General features: G+C 38.4%; 1 protein-coding gene across 6 annotated transcripts in view; it reads right to left on the minus strand.

Annotated features, from left to right (window-relative positions):
• The window catches only part of sptbn2 (spectrin, beta, non-erythrocytic 2), a 99,207-nt gene that overhangs the window by 14,739 nt on the left and 65,565 nt on the right, over positions 1-18,903 (minus strand). For all 6 annotated transcript variants that reach the window (XM_067438504.1, XM_067438503.1, XM_067438506.1 and 3 more), the window contains 21 exons: positions 15,564-15,737; positions 13,537-13,628; positions 13,327-13,407; positions 12,434-12,549; positions 12,090-12,202; positions 11,782-11,969; positions 10,080-10,197; positions 9,823-9,981; positions 9,433-9,735; positions 7,519-7,672; positions 7,040-7,434; positions 6,837-6,941; positions 6,517-6,675; positions 5,161-5,372; positions 4,899-5,036; positions 2,999-3,218; positions 2,553-2,906; positions 1,832-2,014; positions 1,433-1,635; positions 505-595; positions 185-331 (listed from right to left, as the gene is read on the minus strand). In XM_067438504.1, coding sequence (XP_067294605.1) covers positions 185-331; positions 505-595; positions 1,433-1,635; positions 1,832-2,014; positions 2,553-2,906; positions 2,999-3,218; positions 4,899-5,036; positions 5,161-5,372; positions 6,517-6,675; positions 6,837-6,941; positions 7,040-7,434; positions 7,519-7,672; positions 9,433-9,735; positions 9,823-9,981; positions 10,080-10,197; positions 11,782-11,969; positions 12,090-12,202; positions 12,434-12,549; positions 13,327-13,407; positions 13,537-13,628; positions 15,564-15,737 — 3,705 coding nt within the window. The remainder of the gene's footprint in view (positions 1-184; positions 332-504; positions 596-1,432; positions 1,636-1,831; positions 2,015-2,552; positions 2,907-2,998; positions 3,219-4,898; positions 5,037-5,160; positions 5,373-6,516; positions 6,676-6,836; positions 6,942-7,039; positions 7,435-7,518; positions 7,673-9,432; positions 9,736-9,822; positions 9,982-10,079; positions 10,198-11,781; positions 11,970-12,089; positions 12,203-12,433; positions 12,550-13,326; positions 13,408-13,536; positions 13,629-15,563; positions 15,738-18,903) is intronic.

Here is an 18,903-nt window from a genome sequence, read left to right on the forward strand (position 1 = left end):
CAGACTTTCTATACAAAAATCAATTTCTATCATATATTTTAGAGCTGAGAATTTCCATGATATGTTAGAATTTGTATGAATTTTCATTACGTTTCCATTCCTGGAAATTACAATTTCAAAAATGGTATTGGTATTCAGAGGTACATATGGTGTCTAATTGCACTGGGAGATGATGGCCATATACCTTGTCAATCTTGTCCAGCCAGTCTTTATTGGAAGCCAGCTCAGCCATGAAGGCCTGGTGTTTCTGCCACTTGCTGTGGAGGTTTCTGGCTTCATCATATGACATGTCCTGAGCAGTCAACATCTTCTCATTGATCCATAAAGTCAGCTACAGAGAAGAGGATGGAAAAGTAGACTTAATTAATCACACAAAGGCCTGAATGTGGCGCCATTGGATTCATACTGTATGGCATGCTGTGTACTTGTGTAGTTTATATGAGCGTGTTATCTTTCTCAGTGGACTTTGTCTTATAATAATTGCTCTGTATTTTGTATTATTACCTCTTGTCCATCCTGAAGGAAGTGCTGCAACTCTCTGTTATCCTTCAGTTTAGCCAGCAGCTCATTTGCAGCTTGTTTGTTCTTCTGGTGTCTGAAGGAAATCAAGAAAGAACATGAGATAAAGAGCATGAGATGAACAACATGATGTTATCTGGACTGGATGTAATGGGTTTGTTGAGGGCTGGGCATGTATTTAAGCCACATCATTATCAGGAACCACAGATATGAAGATGGCAAAAATATATTTCCAATATAGCACAGCTTCTTAAGTATGACCTTTTATTTATTGTAAAGTATTTATTGTACTATGTACTCAACATTTTGAAAAAAACATTTGTCTCTTATGCTCAACATGGATGCATTTATTTGATCAAAATTACAGTTAAAACTAAAATATTTGAAATATTACAATTTAAAATAACTGAAAAACTATTTGAATATATATATATATATATATATATATATATATATATATATATATATATATATATATATATATATATATAAAACATAGATGCAAAGCTGAATTTTCAGCATCATTACTCCAGTTTTCAGTGTCACATGATCCTTCAGAAATCATTTTAATATACAGAATTGCTGCTCAAGAAACATTTCTTATTCTCAATGTGGAAAACCATTGTGCTGCTTAACATTTTTGTGGAAAAATTGTATAATTTATATTTTTCCATTCAAATACTCAGTATTCTATGATGAAAAAAGTTGAAAAGTACAGCATTTACTGGAAATGTAAATATTTTGTATCATTATAAATGTATTTACTGTTTTGATCAATTTAATGTCTCCCTGAATACATGTTAATCAATTAAAATATTATGCTACATTTATGGAAACATAGCTATATTGTTACATTGTAACAATTTTGGTCACACTGATCTCCTATCATGTCATTTATTCCATTTCTGCTCACCTCTCCTGAATGGAGTCGGTCTTCTCTTGGATCTTGTCTGCATAGGTGTTGCCGTCAGATACAAGTCTCCGTCCAGACTCGACCACACCATTGATCTTTTCTTCACTGGCCTCCATGGTAGTAAGGAAATCTTCATGTTTCTTGATGGCTTCCACAGCCCCTTGCAAGCTGGAGGGCATCTCTGTATGTGACAGAACATATTCCTGCAGGCAAAGAGAAATGAGACTGGGTTATTAGGGTCATTAAGGTTTCACCCATCAATCATGAGTCTTCATTTGCTGATTATTCATCTCAAATAGTGTCCTTCCCCAAAAGGTAGAAAGATATGGAATGTTTTAAATGCACAGCATTTAGTTGTACAGTTCCAAGAAAAATACAAGCAGTATAGCATTACCACACCTGGCTATTGAGGAAGCCCTCTGCCTGTTTTGCATCTCGTAGCAAGGTTTGGAAATCGAAGGCCTGGGCAAGGACACAGTGGCGGCTCTCCCACATTCTTCTCAACTCATGCCAGCCGGTGTCCAACGCTTGCAGTCGCTGGGCTAAGAACATGTACTGGGCATCAGTCTGTCCTTGAGTTACCTAGACACACACAATCCCAAATTAATCCCAAATTATCTTTACAACAACTATTTTAAGGCATTTGTCAAATTTCTGTAAAATATGCACTTCTGGTCAAAAGTTTGGGGTCAGTACAATTTTCTTTTAATTTTTTAATTTTATTTTATTTTTAAAGAAAAATAAATAAATTCTTTAAGACATTAATTGTATTTATCAGGGATGTATTCAATTGATCAACAGTGATAGTAAAGTCACTTCTAGTGACATTTCTATTAAAAAATGCTATTGAACTTTCTATTCAAATCAAATAATCCTGAAAAATGTACTACAAAAATATTAAACAGCACAACTATTTTAATAATAATTATAATAATAATAAGAATTAGAAGAAGAAGAAAAACAGTTATTTTAAAATTGTAATAATATTTTCAAAAATTTGATCATATCAATACAGTCTTGATGAGTCTTCTTTCAAAACAAATAAAATCTTGCCAACCCCAAACAGTAGTGTATGTTTTTTACACAAAGTTTTTTTTAAAAAAGTTTTACACAAACTGACCTCAGCTCCAGTAGCTCTCATCTTCTCATAATCTTCCCTGTAATTATCAACTTCATTCTTTATGGCCTCATGTTGTCCCAAAAGACGCTCTGCTTCGGCCAGAGAGGTGGGCGTGTCCTCTGATGCCACGGTGGTCTGTGTACGAGACAGCCAGGCCTGGAAATCATCAAGATCTCGGAGGAAGCCCTGAAGCTTTGAGGCTTCGCCCAAAGACTCCTCACGCCGCTTCATGGTGGCTCGAAGCTCCTCCCACACCTCCTGGATTTCAGCCAGTCGACCCTTGATCTCCTCCTCCTGCTCTGGATGCTCAGACACCAACTTCTCTGCTTCAGAACGCAGGTCATCCAACTTACCCTGTGGAAGACAAGTAAGAAAAAGTATAAAATCTAAAATTTCTTTTATGGATGTATTTAGACAATGATGTGGTGTTGTTGTTGTTTTTTTACCTGTATGGCCTCCAGGTCTCTCTCCATTCCAGTGAGCTTGCGCTGCAGGGCCATGACTCCAGCCAGGTCGTTTCCAAGGCTCTGAGTGGACTCAATGACCTTGGTCTTCTCCTTCATCCAGCTCTTGATCTCATTACATTCTAGATGATAGTTCTGGATATTCAGTGCAGATTCTAGAGCTTGTTTACGCTGGTTGGCCAGACTCTGGAAATCAGACCACCTTCAGAGGGGGATGAGGAAAGAGAAGCGTGAGGACATTTTTGATTACCTGATTATATAACTTTATGAACCTTTTCTGTGTGTATGTTAGAGCAGCACGATTCTGGATAAATTTAGATTCACAATTCTTTTTTTGGAAAATGGAGATTGTGATTGTCCCATGATTCTGTAGAAAAAAAACATTAGACAACTAAACAACATAACTTGCAAACTAGAGGTTCTTAAAAAATTGTCTTTGCTTAAGTCTATTTAAAAGATATATTAATTTTAACAAAATAAAAAAAAATACTGAATTAACTGGAGTCAATGTCTCATTTAAGATGTTTCATTATTGGATGAATCAGCGTTTGTGAATAAATCTTTTAAATTAACAATTCAATGACACTTTTTTGTAAAGGAGTACTTCAGCGCTGGGAAGATGAATCTGTATTTAAACTGGGTCATTTAAGTCCTCATGAAATCAAAATCAATCTTATTTACTTTGTTAGCACATATTACAGGTCTTAGGGTGAACAATTAATCCATGCAAGTTAATACACAGAAAAAAATTGTTTGCCGTGGTAATCTTTAATTAAAATCTGGAAAGTTATTTCCGTTTTGGAAACAGCGTTCCTTCTCAGATGATGTCAGTTTGATGGCTTGCGGTTTAAAATGCATAACCACTCCCCTATACCGTTCGTCTGCCATGAGCGCGAGATGGAGAGGAAGAGCGCTGAAGTAAAACTCTGCCCTCTGTTCAATATTCCGTTTCACTTGGAAATACGTCAAAGTACTGAAGAAAAATCACTCGCTACTTCCGGTTCACTGGGACTTTAATGCAGTAGAAATGTGAATTTTTTTTTTAATTTGGTGCTTTCTAGACTGAGAAAAGACAGAAAATGTATTTGTGTCTCGTGTGGATGAAAGACAACAATTCACAGAATGCGTCGCTGCCCTACGAGGACACTCCCAAAGCCTCTGCTACTAGATTACTGGATCACTTTCACTTTCCCACCGCAACCGCATTCATTTTCATTTTCACAAAACTTAAAACTTCCATCCCCTGTTATTTAAATGTTTGTATCACATAAATAATGATAACGTGTGATTAAAAACACTGTTTGTTTGTGAAGCTGCTTCATATATGGCAGCTACTCTCTGCTGATCAGCAGCAGCGTGCACACAGGTTTGAACGTTGCAGTGTGTGATGATCATACTTTCAAAGGTTAACCAAAATTTTAAAGAGTTTCTCAATGCAAGTGTCACTGGAGAGCAAGCAGCACATGTTTTGTCACTGCCTATATCAATGAATGAGTGTGTTAACATTGGAAGCGTGGTGGCCTGGGGTGGAACAGAACGAGCTTCTTCAATTCATACTTATGCAAGTTCATAGGAACATGCTCACTTCTCGCTAGTGGACGTCATTCATTAACATGGGCAGCGGGAAAATACGCACTGTTCATGCTCCTGACGCTTGCGATGTGAAACAGGCATAAAAGACAGAGCAGAATTTTGATAATTTAGGAATAAAATAGCGTGGGTGTTTGAATCGAGATAGCGCTCTTTTACCAATTAATCACGCAGCTCTAGTGTATGTCTGTGTTAAGTTGGTTCTGTCTTCTTTGTTATAGATTTGTCTGTGTAGGACGATGAGTGATAACTCCGGAGGTGGTCAGTGTGCTCTTTGTGTTGGTGACTGTACCTGTTATTGAGTTGGTTTTGTGTCTGGTCAATCTGCTCTTTGCTGCGGTTGTCTGATCCAAGCAGCTGTTGGGCCACTTGATTGACATCAGTAATGCGAGCGCCCAGTGTGTTCATCTCTGGCTCAAGAGTTTCAAACCTTCATTGAAAACAAAAAACCTCACATGACCAATATATTCCAACAAAACACTACACCAATATTTTTCATCGTAATAAGTTTAATAATAAAAACTTAAGACAAGCATCATTGTATCTGGTCTAACCTCTGCTGGACCACCTCCAGGTCCTCTAGTTTGGTAGGAATTTCCATGTTGTGCAGCCACTGTTCTTTCTCTCCAACCCACAGCTGGCAGGCACTAGCTTCACTAAACATGCGATACAACGCGAGCGCTCCATCTAAGGCCTGTCGCCATGACGACGACAAACCTTCTAACTCTTCATAGCGCTGCTCTATTGCTGGGAGACGGCCCTCCACCTGTTCAAGAACGAGAGAGGCTTTTAAATAAATAATATGAGTAACAAACACTATTGTTCAAAAGTTTGGGTTCAGCAAAAAAAATGTAAAGTTTGTAAAAGAAGTCTCTTATACTCACCAAGGCTGCATTTATTTGATAAAAATACAGTAAAAACAGTACAACTGTGAAATAGTATTACAGCTTAAAATATTTATATTTAAATATATTTTAATTTGTATTTATTCCTGTGATGTCAAAGCTGAATTTTCTGCATCATTGCTCCAGGCAGTCACATGATCCTTCAGAAATCATTGTAATATGCTAATTTGTCGCTTAAAGTGGTGGTTCTGTGGTTTTTCTAGGCTTGGTTGTTTTTATGTGGCACAGTATAACATGTCTTAATACTTTTTTTTTAAATGCCGTATTTTTCTTATATTTTACCTTTATTCCACACCGCTGTCTCCACTGTCCTTTGAACGGCTCGTTTACTTCCTGCTTCTATGAAGCCCATCCCTCCGAAAAACGCAATGGTCTTAGATTGGTTACATGGCCAAATGCAGTTTCATGTATTTTTATTGGCTGAAGTGCCAAGCACAGGTTGTCCGGAAAGGCCACGCCCCTTACCATTACGAGCAGAAGTCACATCTGGGGCAGTGTTCATGCTAATAGACAAGGTTTATTTTGTAGGCAATAAACTGCCATAACTTTAAAAGACAATATCTCTGTTTGCAATGAACTTTCAACGCTGTAACTTTGCAGATACTGTTTATGCTCAAACAGCAACATTCCACAATAACTAAAGTTAAAAAAGTGAAATCGCACGCAACCACCACTTTAAGAAACTTTTCTTATTGATATTAATGTTTAAAGTTGTGCTGCTTAATTATTTTTTTTGATGAATTCATACGAAATACAAATCTCTTGTAACATTATAAATGTCATGAATATAATTTGATCAACTGAATGCATTCTTGATGAATAAAAGTAATAATTCCATTAAAAATACTTTTACTGACCCCAAACTTTTTAACTTGAATGTATTAACAGGGGTGTCAATCAATTCAAATATGTAAATTTTGGTAAATATTGGTTATCAGTCTGTAATAATAAGTTAATGCATAGTTAATGCATCATTTCTTTCCAATGTGTGTGTGTTGTGTGTACCTGTGGGGACTGTGCGTACGCTGCAGGCAGTGTTGAGGCCTGTTCATGTAGTGAGTCTATGAGTGATCGGTGACTTTGAATCTCCTCTTCCACCTCTCTCTGCTTTCTGGCCAGAGTCTGTGTAGAAAACTCATCGTGGCCAAGATCTTGACTAGACACCTACAAACAGAACAGAGAATAACAAAAGATTCAGTATGACAACTAAACTCAGTAGCAAGGTCACACTGTGGCAAATTCCTTTGAAATAGAACCAGACAAAATAAACATTTCTAATACAGTGATGGCAAACTTACAGTTAAACATATATGAGTTTGTTTTACCTGTCTTAGTGTTTCCATTATCCAGGCCTCCATGTCATTGGCGTCTGTTTGGAACTGATGGAAAGCTACAGACTCTTTTAGCCTCTCCTCACGCAACTGTGAGGCCTGTGAAAAGAGAAAGTGTGAAATGTGGAATAAGATTATGATGCTGTGCAAAGACACACATTCCACTTTAAAGTTTTAGCCATCCTCTGGTTCTGTACCTCCTCAAGGTGTGACCACTGTGCTGTCACGTCCTTGATCCGCTCTGTCACCTCAGGTGCTCCAGAGTGGCCTTCCTTCACCAGGGCTTCTCCACCAGCAATGCTATTCCTCAGAGGGCCATACCGGGCTGCCATCTCGTCCCTGAAGGCTTCATGCTTAGACAGGAAGTGAAGAGCGGAGCTCAGGTCCTTTCCATTATCTCCTCCAGACAAGATCTGTTCCTGCTCTCTGATCCAGGCAGCCTCCTCACCCAGCTCCCACAGGAACTGCCACAGCCTGCGTGAGTCATCTAGTCGAACTCGTCGATCCGCTGCCAGCTGGCCTAATTCTCCATATGCTTGGCCCAGAAGGTCCACCTTCTCTTCAACCAGTGCAGGGTCACACGGCTTATAACCTAAAGAGAGAGGAGAACCAACATTGTTTTAATTTTGAACTCAAGGCCAGCACATGATTGTTTATGTGCGGGGTGTATCCTCACTCTGTTCATTTGAAGTAAATCTCTTTGCAGCAGCTTGCACAGCTTTGACTCTCTCCGCCTGTGCTGATATATCAGCTTCTACTAGTGTGTGTTTCTGCAGCAAGTCCTCAACATCATGAAGGTGTTTTCCACTGTCCTGGGATTGCAAGCGACTCTAAACACACACACACAAAAACACATAAAGGACTGATCTAGAAGACAATAAAACAATTTAATATATGGGGGAGGAGCGTGGTGGTGGGAGGGAACTGGGGTCATTCAATGAAGTGAAATTCAAAAAAGTTTATGTAGGAAAAATTGTATTATTAAAGTTATCTAATTATTAATAGTATCATATATCAATAATAAATTGCTATAATTTTTCCACAATACAATTTTTACAGCTACATTCACAATGGTGGGATATCATAAATGAATCCCAATTTTACAATAGCAACTCATCTAAGTAGCAAGTATGTATTTTTCAAATAATATTTTGCAAATATGTATTGTATATTTACTGTTTTTACAGTATATATATATATATATATATATATATATATATATATATATATATATATATATATATAAACATATATATATATATATATATATATAAACATATATATATTGAGGCAACGTGGGGGAGAGGACGCTGGCATCGTCTGTTCGCCGCTTCTCCACCCACAAATGATCATGTTAATGTACTATTAGATTTAGATTTTATTTTATTTCCTTATGTTTGTGACTAGTCTAACAGTCAGAGCTACAATTGGGACTGTTGCTGATTGCTGGCAGCCACTGAGAGGACGTTGTTCCTCGCTTCGCCGTTTTCCACCGCTTCTAATGTTTACGTTTGAATTGCTGCGGTTGGTTGGTTCTGGTTTGGTGGACATTTGATGTTTCACTTTCTCGCCGCGACTGCTCACTGGTGGTCTCCCTTGGGCTTAAGCTGCATGGTGGCTGAAGTTTGCACCGGGCTAGCGTCATCTGGGCCATCGTAATCGGCGTCCGTCATGATGTTGGGATGTTCCGCTTCTCGGCTGTGCCGCTGTTCCGTCCTGCATTGCGGCCGTGGAGCGGCTTGGACTTCTGCGCCGACCCCGGTGTGTCCACAGAAGTGCCTGAAAAAATGTTCTGCCTCATGCATGGTGCTGCGGCGATCCCCATCGTTTGAATCGTCATGAAGACCCATCATCTGGTCTTCAGCTGTCCTGCCTCGGCGATGTCATCGGGACACTGCCGCTGGGAGAAATTTAAAACATTGGCCACAGTGTGCTGCGGAGCTAACAGAGACTTCCACCATCAGCTCTGTTTCTGTTCACCATCAGCTCTGTGCTCTGTTTCTGTTCACCATCAGCTCTGTTTCTGTTCACCATCAGCTCTGTTTCTGTTCACCATCAGCTCTGTTTCTGTTCACCATCAGCTCTGTTTCTGTTCACCATCAGCTCTGTTTCTGTTCACCATCAGCTCTGTGCTCTGTTTCTGTTCACCATCAGCTCTGTTTCTGTTCACCATCAGCTCTGTTTCTGTTCACCATCAGCTCTGTTTCTGTTCACCATCAGCTCTGTTTCTGTTCACCATCAGCTCTGTTTCTGTTCACCATCAGCTCTGTTTCTGTTCTGTTTTCTGTGTTGGTTGATTGTTTGTAGTATTTTATATTTTTACTTGTTATTCATTTTTTGTTGTTATTACCCCCCCCCCCCCCCCCCCCCCTTGTTGCACTTTGAGATTCTTCGGAATGAAAAGTGCATTATAAATAAAATCTATTATTATTATTATTATTATTATTATTATTATTATATATTTTTATATTTTAAGGAGGAGGTCTCTCACAAGATAATCATCATATGTTGTGGTTAATGGCATCAAAGAAAAAAAAAAGAAAAGAAAAAGAGGAAAATAAATGTAGAATGTTGATGAATGAGTCCATACCTTCATGTCTTCCATCCAGTCCATGATGTAGCTCATCTCCTGTAGGAGGCGCTGCAGGTCTCTGTGTGCTATTAGCCTCTCTCGCCGTGCCGCAAGCAGTTCCTTCAGATACTCCCACAGTCTGAGCACGTTATCCCTCCGTGCCAGTACGCGCCGCACTTCATGATATCCCTCCGCTTCCAGTTCTCGAGCGACAGCTTCTACGGCTGCTACGCGCTCACCATACGCCTGGATGTCAGTCTCGATGGCCTCATGTTTGCGAGTGGCTGCCTCCACAGCACCCAGGTCAACACCAAAATTGTCCTAAAGGTGAAGACAATGTTTTATATTAGTCATCATCTCACATTAAACCATACATATTTTCTTCTAGGTGTGTAATATCTTCTTCACCTGTGACACTAGCCGCTGGTTTTCGCTGAGCCAGGTTTCTCTCATGGCTGCTTTGCGGTCAAAGCGTGCGGCCAACATCTCCAGCTTCTCCTGACGAATCAGCTCGTTTCTCAGTGCCAACTCTCTCTCGTGTTCTGCTTTCTCCAGCCTCTCCCACGCCTTCTCAGACAAACATAACCATCCATCAGCATTACTCAATACTCAAGCTTGAGTTGTATAGATTCACATATATACAGTAGCATTTGATCTGTGTATACCTTGTTGATGTCAGAGATGAGTTTTCCCTCTCTTGGCATGTAGACTTTCTGATTGTTTGCTCTCATTTTACTCTGAATAGTGAAGAGCAAAACTTCCAAATTTCCCTTTTCAGTGAACCTGTCGAAACACATTCAAGAATAAAGGGATGCATCTAGAATGTATTCTAAGTATCAATCATTTAAGGTCAACATAATACCATATTACAGCAAACACATACCACAATACAGTCAGCTTAAATGCGTGCAAAACAATGCTTACACATCTATTTAGCCCAAAGAATGATTTATTGCTATATTTTTATTGTTTTTACAGAAGGCCTTAACTGACAAATTGCTCTACAGAGCGCTAAATACTTTCTGCTGTCTCAGACGACAACATCTTTTTCCTCTGCCAACCACCGTAGCTTCTCTATGTGCCTCAAAAGGGAGGGGTGAGGGGCGGATTGCAGTTCGCAACCTCGCCACTAGATGTCGCTAAAATGTACACAGTGCACCTTAAAAGCATTGCTTTTTTTCCATAAATAAATAAATAAATAAAGTAATAATTTACTCACCCTTTAGTTATCCCAAACCTGTATGAATTTCTTTGTTCTGCTCAACACAAAATAAGATATGTAGAAAAATGTCAGTAACCAAACAGTTGATGGGCCCCATTGAAAAAAATCGTTTGGTTACCGATATTCCTCAAAATGTCTTATTTTGTGTTCAGCAGAAGAAAGAAATTCATACAGGTTTGGAATAACTGGAGAGAATGTTAGAAAATGATGTGAGAAAATTATGCCAATTTTAATTTTGGATTTTAAGTTCAGATATTTGTACTGGAAAATAAAAAATAAAAAAATCAATTAGGTGATATTATGTTTAAAGGTGCCCTAGAATGAGTTGAAACAATATGTTAAATTGTTCTCTGATATCTACATAGAGGGTATTTGGCTTATTTAAGGGGAAAAAATTAAAGTTTTACAGGTCCCTTTACAACAATAGAAATTGTCCCTAGGATGTAATGCTCTGTTTTTGCCTTATTTGGAAGGGTCATGAATATTCATGTTGAGCTCTGCTCCGATTGGCTTATTTCAGCCGCTCACAGCACACAGCAGTTCAGGTGTTCAGAAGCGCCTCACGAGTCCAGAACACAGACCGACTGAATGACACTTTAAGCAGAACATCTCAAATGGAGATGGCTAAAATGCAGCTTACTTGTTTATTGGTGTTTTCAGATCATCCGCGCACGTGAGAGAGCTCACGTGCACGTGGTTGCCAGATCACACATTTAGGTAAAACACTGGATAGTATGTGTTCTTTTCACAGAAAAGCTCTGATTGGGGGATTTAAATGACGGAAATCTGGCAACCGCAAGCACGAATGCTCTTCTTTCCCTCAGACAAAACCAAAACCAGTATACTATCTGGCGTTTTGGTTATACAGCATCTTGCCTTATCTAGATAATCCTGTCTCTCTAAGAAACTTTCAATTTAATCAGAAATTGTTTAAACAGTCAATAAGTGGATAAATCACTACTTACTGCTTGCAGGAATATAGTTTTAATTGCAATTTTAACTAAAGATTACAAAATATTTTTTTTACTATGGAATAACATCATGCACCAATTGATCAGTAACACCAGGAGTGAGCATTAAAAAAGTCAATGGGTCAAACTCGACTTCATGTTGTCTTATACACCATTTTTTACTTGATCACTCACTTGGGTGGTTTCTCCACAGTGCGGTAGGTATTGAAGGCCTGTAGTTGGTTCTGCACCGCACTGAGCGAGTTAGCGAGTTGACGGTCATTAAGTGTAACGATGGTTTGTTCAATCCACTGCAGCAGCTCTGAGGCCAGAGTCTCGTATTTCTCTATCAGCTGATCAGCCTCGATAGCATAGTCCAGCACCTACAGAAGCAGTCGAATACACCCTTATTAACTTTACAGACTAATGACCCACACAAAAAGAGAAACACTATGGCTATGTAAATAAGGGTAGACTGTAATTCTCTCTCGCTCTCCATGTACCTTGCCGATCCTCTTGCCCTCTACAGCGAGTGCCTTCATCTTGCTGAAGTAGTGGTAGTATGTGGCCACATATGTGATGATGGACTTCTCATCAGGCTGATCAACATTCACATCTAGAGAGCAAGAGATATGACAGAAATACATGATCTAGCTAATAAAGAATAAGACGCTCTTTTGTTCACTTGGCAGATTGTCTCTTGATTCGATCTGGATACATTTCACTCAAAGGTTTGTGTGTATTTCATGGTGTATTGTTTTTGTAGAGTGTCTCTGGGTCGATGTGTCTACTGTCTGGTTAAAATTTATGCACGTATTTGTCATTCATGCACATATATGAATCTCACCCTCTGGATCCAGTAGCTTGGTGAGACCCAGTTCCTTCTCAGCCACATTAAAGGCATTCTGCAGGTTATAGTGGGCATTAGAACGCTTAAGATTATCAAAGTCAATCAAGTCTGACCTACGAATGAGAAGGAAAGAAAGAAGAAAATCAACAGAAATGTTATTTTGAGGTCGTACTCTTTGACAATGTAAGAACACTGCAGTACACTTCTCCAACAAAAGAGGGAAGCACTCCAATACTCCAAATAGTAAGAGATTTTCTCTCCTTATTTAGGTCAACTTAATTCAACTTTTCTTTTTTCTGTTATGCTGCATGAAAAAAAAATGCAGAAAGAACAAAACTGCTGGGCGACAGTTAAGAGGAAGAGAGCAAAAACGAGGGGCTGGTGGGACTGATGAGGATGTGAAAAGCAAGAGATCCTATGTGGCCCAATTACTTCCTAATGAAATGATTTCACAGGAAGACGAAAGAGAAATCTCAAATCATGCAATACAGTACAATATACAATAAATACAGCTAGACCCAAATAAGGGCACATGCTTCCATTTTGCATTAAATTGAATAATACATGTATTTTCATTACAGTGAAAGTGAAAAACTGGATTAAAAAATTAACATGAATTTAATCTCTTAATAAAAAAAATGATTCCTTCAATTTATTGAAGTATTAATTTAGACACACTTTTACAAAACAAAATGAAAATGCCGTTGGTGGTTGAAGCCGCTGCAGGGCTCTCTCTGTGTGTGGGAACATGCAGAAGAATGAAGTGCATGAGCACATGTTACTATGTGGAAATTGCAATCATACCAAAGCTTGTAATGTGTTTGAGAACAAAGGCCTTGTACCGGTGTACTCCTATGTCAGTTTGTGTGTTTGTGAGGTCAGATCGATACCTGTGTTTGTGCACTATGGCATTGAACGCTAGACCATCTCTCCAGCTGGTGGTGAAGTTATGGACATTGACATTCGGGTAACTGAAAGGAGAGTAGCGTTCATTAGTACAGAACCAGAACCAGAACTGTTGTTTGTTCAATGCTTCAAGAGAACAGAAGAGAAGCATTGTACAACCAATTCACTTAATTTCTTTTCTCTTCCTCGCTTACCCTGCAGTCTTCATCTGACACCACAGAAGCAGAGCATCTTTGGCTGACTTTTTCTCCTTGTTGTCCTCAGTCTCAACGCTAATATCTTGGATCTGTTTAAATGAGAGAGACGTAAAACATTTTACTGTGTAAACTTCTTATCTCTACCTCTTAGTTTAGATTTTAAGTTTGGAGGTTTGGGTGAGTTTTTAAGCATTTTTTAGTAGACACCTGTCAACAGCCGTTTGTTTGTTTATGTTCTACAAATTGTTTAGTTCAGTTTTGTATACACCAAGTCAACAAATACTGTAATTAGTCACTACCTGCATTTTGAAAGTAAATTCAGTTGTATAATGCAGCTGTAATATAAATAACCAAACACTGCGTGTACTAAACATCATTCAGCACTCAGAAGTGACAGTTGTATTTAGCTGCTGTGTGTTCTTGGCCTTCAAGTCATTTAAATTTTTGCTTTTACTGGTCTTATTTATACACTACAGTTGAAAAGTTTGCATTCAAGTTTCTTATGCTGACCAAGGCTGCATTTACTTGATCAAAAGTACAGTAAAACAGTAATACTGAGAAATAGTATTACAATTTAAAAAGTAATTTTTTCCTGTGATGGCAAAGCTGAATTTTAAGCATCATTCCTCCAGTCTCCAGTGTCACATGATCCTTCAGATATCACTCTAATATGCTGATTTTATCAAGAAACATTTCTTATTACGATCGACGTTGAAAACCTGTTGTTTAATATCTTTGTTAAAACTTTTTAACTTTTTTCAGGATGTTAAAAGGATATTAAAAGCATTTATTTAAAAAAAAAAAACATTTAATCAAATATAAAGTTTTTACAATCATTTTTGATCAATACAATGCATCTTTGCTGAATAAAAGTATTGATTTCTTTTAAAAAGTCATCATGATCTATTCCAGACTACATCCATACAATAATTTATAATCTAGGATAATTTATAATCACACTATACTGTCCAAAGGTGGTAAAAACATCATAAAAGTCGGTTTCATCAGTTAGTTAAGCTCTTGAAGCATCAAAAATACATTTTGGTCCAAAAATAACAAAAACTACGACTTTATTCAGCATTGTCTTCTCTTCCGTGTTTGTTTTCACTCCTCAAATAAAGATTAGAACGGTTATGATTGATTCAGCATATTGATTCATGATTAGGATCGCCAATGTCACGTGATTTCAGCAGTTTGACACGTCATCCGAATCATGAATCAATATGCTGATTCATAACCATTCAAATCTTTATTTGAGGATTGAAAACAAACACGGAAGAGAAGACAATGCTGAATAAAGTCATAGTTTTTGTTATTTTTCGACCAAATTGTATTTTCGATCTATTTTATTACCTTTCTGGACATGGACAGTAAAGTGTGCATACACTTTACATACGCTCTTGGACTAAATATAAAATATCTTAAACTGTGTTCTAAAGATGAACAGAGGTCTTATGGGTGTGGAACGACATTAGGGCGAGTCATTAATGACATTCATTTTTGGGTGAACTAACCCTTTAATACAATCAGCAAAAAAATGGAAAGGAAATAATCTCTTATAATTTCAGTAACAAAACAAATCAGCAACATCTTCACAAACTAATCAGAAACAGTCTGGATCAGTCTGGATCAATGGGCTTTGATAAATTAGCTTGTTTCAATAGAAGAAATTTTGAGTTGAATAAAAAAGGACAGGCCAATCAAAAATATGCTAATTTAACTTCATTATCAATAGATGACAGACTGATAAAGCCATTTGAAGGACAAACAAAAAGAACAGCACTGGGTTAGAAGAAGACAAAAGATCACGTTAATGACAGATAATCACATATTCTGCCTAAAACCTTTCTTTGCTCAACATGCACGTCTATGAGTCAAAGTCAGGACTATATTTAATATTATGAGCTTCCCTGCACAACTACAACCGATTCAGTTAAAAACAGGTGTTGCCATTTTATCAGTGACGGGTGTGTGTCTAAGCCTGCATCTTTCACCTAAGTTTAGTCAACGGCACACCATCCTACCTGAAAGCGGAGGATTATAGTCCAGATGAGTCCGAGTGTGAGGCGGTGGTTTCCGTCAACTATGTCGTGAGAACCCATATTCTCTAGATGAACCTTTTGTTCCTTTAGGAACTGCAGAGCCTTATCAACGTTCTCCAGACAGTGGATGCGCATACGGCCCTTGGTGGGCTTTGGCTGAAAGAGAAAACAAGAAATTAAATGACTGAAATGAAAGTGTGTTAATAAATCACAGCAATGCAGACTTGTACCATATGTATGTATGTGTGTGTGTGTGTGTGTGTGTATATGCATGCATGCATGCATATATATGTATGTATGCATGTATGTATGCATGTATGGTAGCCAAAATGATTATAACCTTTTTTTTTGCCTCATGAACATGATTTAATTTTATAATGTTCATGAAACATGTAGATGGTTGCTCTGAGCACAACAAATATCAGATGATGTTAGTTTTTTATCTTTTAACTTTGATATTTGGCATGTCCACCTTTTGCAGCATTAAGTTAACGACAATCATACTATGACAATGACTACACAACAGGGATTCCGTTGTCCGGTAATTACCGGACATTGGCCGGGGAAAAAATTAAATGTCCGACAAAATGAAATCTTTTCGGTCAAATTGTCAGATTAAAACTGCCTCTTATCGATACCGTAAGCCTGCAACGTGATGCCCTCGCTGTCATGACAGCGCTCCGTGGCTATGGAGGATTGCATTTCTCCAAAGCCTGCGAAGTCCTCATATGTGATTACCGCAAAATGTATCGAGAGGACAAGGAGTCATTTCACACGGTGGCCAATTTAAATGTTACCAACTAAATGAGACATAGCCTACCGAGTTTATAATTAAATTTATTAATTGCATTTAATTATTGCATCTAAACACAATAGTGTTGTGCCAAGATTTTTCACGTGAATAAAGGCAAATAGAGCAGGAACAGTTTTTGTGCATTTTGTTTCGTGATCTGACCGGAACAAATAGAAAGTCTCTGCAACGGCGTTAAGCGTTAGATTAAGCGGCAACGAGCGCCAGATCGCCTCTTATTTAACAAACAAATGAAATTATACTCTTCTAGTTAACCAGAGATGTTTTGTTTGTATTAGTTAGGTTCATCCGTAAAGCAAGATGTTTTAAAAAAGTGGTAGGGACATGTCCCACCCGCAAATTACGCCTATAAGTTCAAAAAATTGGTTGATTGACGCCAATCGGACGTTCATGTTATTTTTTCTGTCTATTTTAAAGTTAGGCTAATAAACATGTTACCTATAGGGCCTGATTATGTCATTTTTTTTTTATTTTTTGACCAGCATATCATCAAAATGTCCGGAAAACGAAACCTCTGCCGGTCAATTTGACCGGCACCATTTTTTTCTAGCGGAAACTCTGCTACACAAGTAATTTGGCTTCTTCTTTAAAGGAACATGATTGTGTGACATTGATGGTAAAATCGGCCGAGCTTGTTTTATGTAAGGTTATATAAGGAGACCTAAATCTCCTTATGATTGCTCTATATGGTTTAAAGGGATCCCCTGGTGTTGAGACTTGTATGGCTTAATATAACATAAATGATGTCTCTTACTGAATTATGTAGTAGAAAACCCATGAAAGATCTACATTATTTAAAAAATCGATTTTATATTTGGACCATGGGCGGCGCCATTTTGTTTGCGTTCTAGGTTGATGACGTAGAGTGGTTGAACTCCTCAATCAGCTGGCGTTACCCGTAGCTATTTTTACCACAACGCAACTCGAAAATAGTTTCAGAGTTAAACAAAACCAATGAATTGCTTTGTAATTGTACTTAAAACACACTCAAACATACATGTGCACACAAACTCACCCACACAAGTCACAAACAGATCAGCGGGCGCGCACACACACCTGAGACTGCGCTGTCTCAATCGAGATGTCTCCACGACAGGGGCTGAATCTGAAATCGACCCCCTATACCCTGAAATAGGGCATTATTTGAAGGGACGGCCATTTGTAGTGTTGTCCGACACCATAGGGACATGTTCAAGTGCAGTCATTCAGTCTCACGTTGCACCTCAATCAAGTGTACAGCCGATTTACACACAACAGCTGTCCGACTTCACGCACCCAAACATACATGTGCACACAAACTCTCTCTCTCACACAGACACACAACCCAACAGATCGGCGCGAACACACACACACACACACACCCCAACAGATCGGCGCGAACACACACACACACACCCCAACAGATCGGCGCGAACACACACACACACGCGCGCTGCGTGCGCGCATACATAACCCTCAATCCCTGTGTTGATATCATAGATAGACTGTTGATATGCAGTAGATTAACTGTAATCGATTGAGACAGCGCAGTCTCCCCGCCGATCTGTTTGTGACTTGTGTAGGTGAGTTTGTGTGCACATGTATGTTTGAGTGTGTTTCAAGTACAATTACAAAGCAATTCATTGGTTTTGTTTAACTCTGAAACAATTTTCGAGTTGCGTTGTGGTAAAAATAGCTACGGGTAACGCCAGCTGATTGAGGAGTTCAACCATTCTACGTCATCAACCTAGAACGCAAACAAAATGGCGCCGCCCATGGTCCAAATATAAAATCGATTTTTTAAATAATATAGATCTTTCATGGGTTTTCTACTACATATTTCAGTAAGAGACATTGTTTATGTTATATTAAGCCATACAAGTCTCAACACCAGGGGATCCCTTTAAAGAGCATAATCATTACTTTGTAGATATTTTATTTGTTTTATGGTATTGTAATGACCAATTCAACAAACAAAAAAACAACTGAAACCTCTTAAAGTTCCCACGGCATGGATTTTTCATTATTTTATAATGTTTCCTGAGGTGTACTTATATTTTCAGCATGGTTTTTACATCAAAAAATGTCAATTTAGAAATAAAAGGTATTTTTTCTATACTGATATTAGTCCTCTGGCTTGAATGATCTGTTTCAATCGATCTTTTTGATCGTTAAGTCACTGGCTTGATTCACTGATTCATCAAGACGGCCTGCGACGGGGCTGACCGTATTAAACGATTTAGAAAGAAAGTCTGTGTGAACTTGAATAATTAGCTACACATCAGAACTCACTGATCCCAGATCAGGCATTAAAATGAACTGTTGAATCCATTCTCTACTAATTCTCTGGGCGGGCAAAGCAGAGGAAGGGGAGGAAAACTTTCCTGGTATGACGTCATAACAGGAGAATTTAAGATCAGCTCGTCTGAGCTCGACTCATTTTCTCAAAGGCAGAGAAAGACAGCTAGAACTCGGTTTACACCGATCAAAATTTCTAGCCACTTGAGGACAACATTCAGGCTAGGGGAACTC

This window comes from Pseudorasbora parva, chromosome 3 (assembly GCF_024679245.1).
Source record: "Pseudorasbora parva isolate DD20220531a chromosome 3, ASM2467924v1, whole genome shotgun sequence".
Lineage (NCBI taxonomy): Eukaryota > Metazoa > Chordata > Actinopteri > Cypriniformes > Gobionidae > Pseudorasbora > Pseudorasbora parva.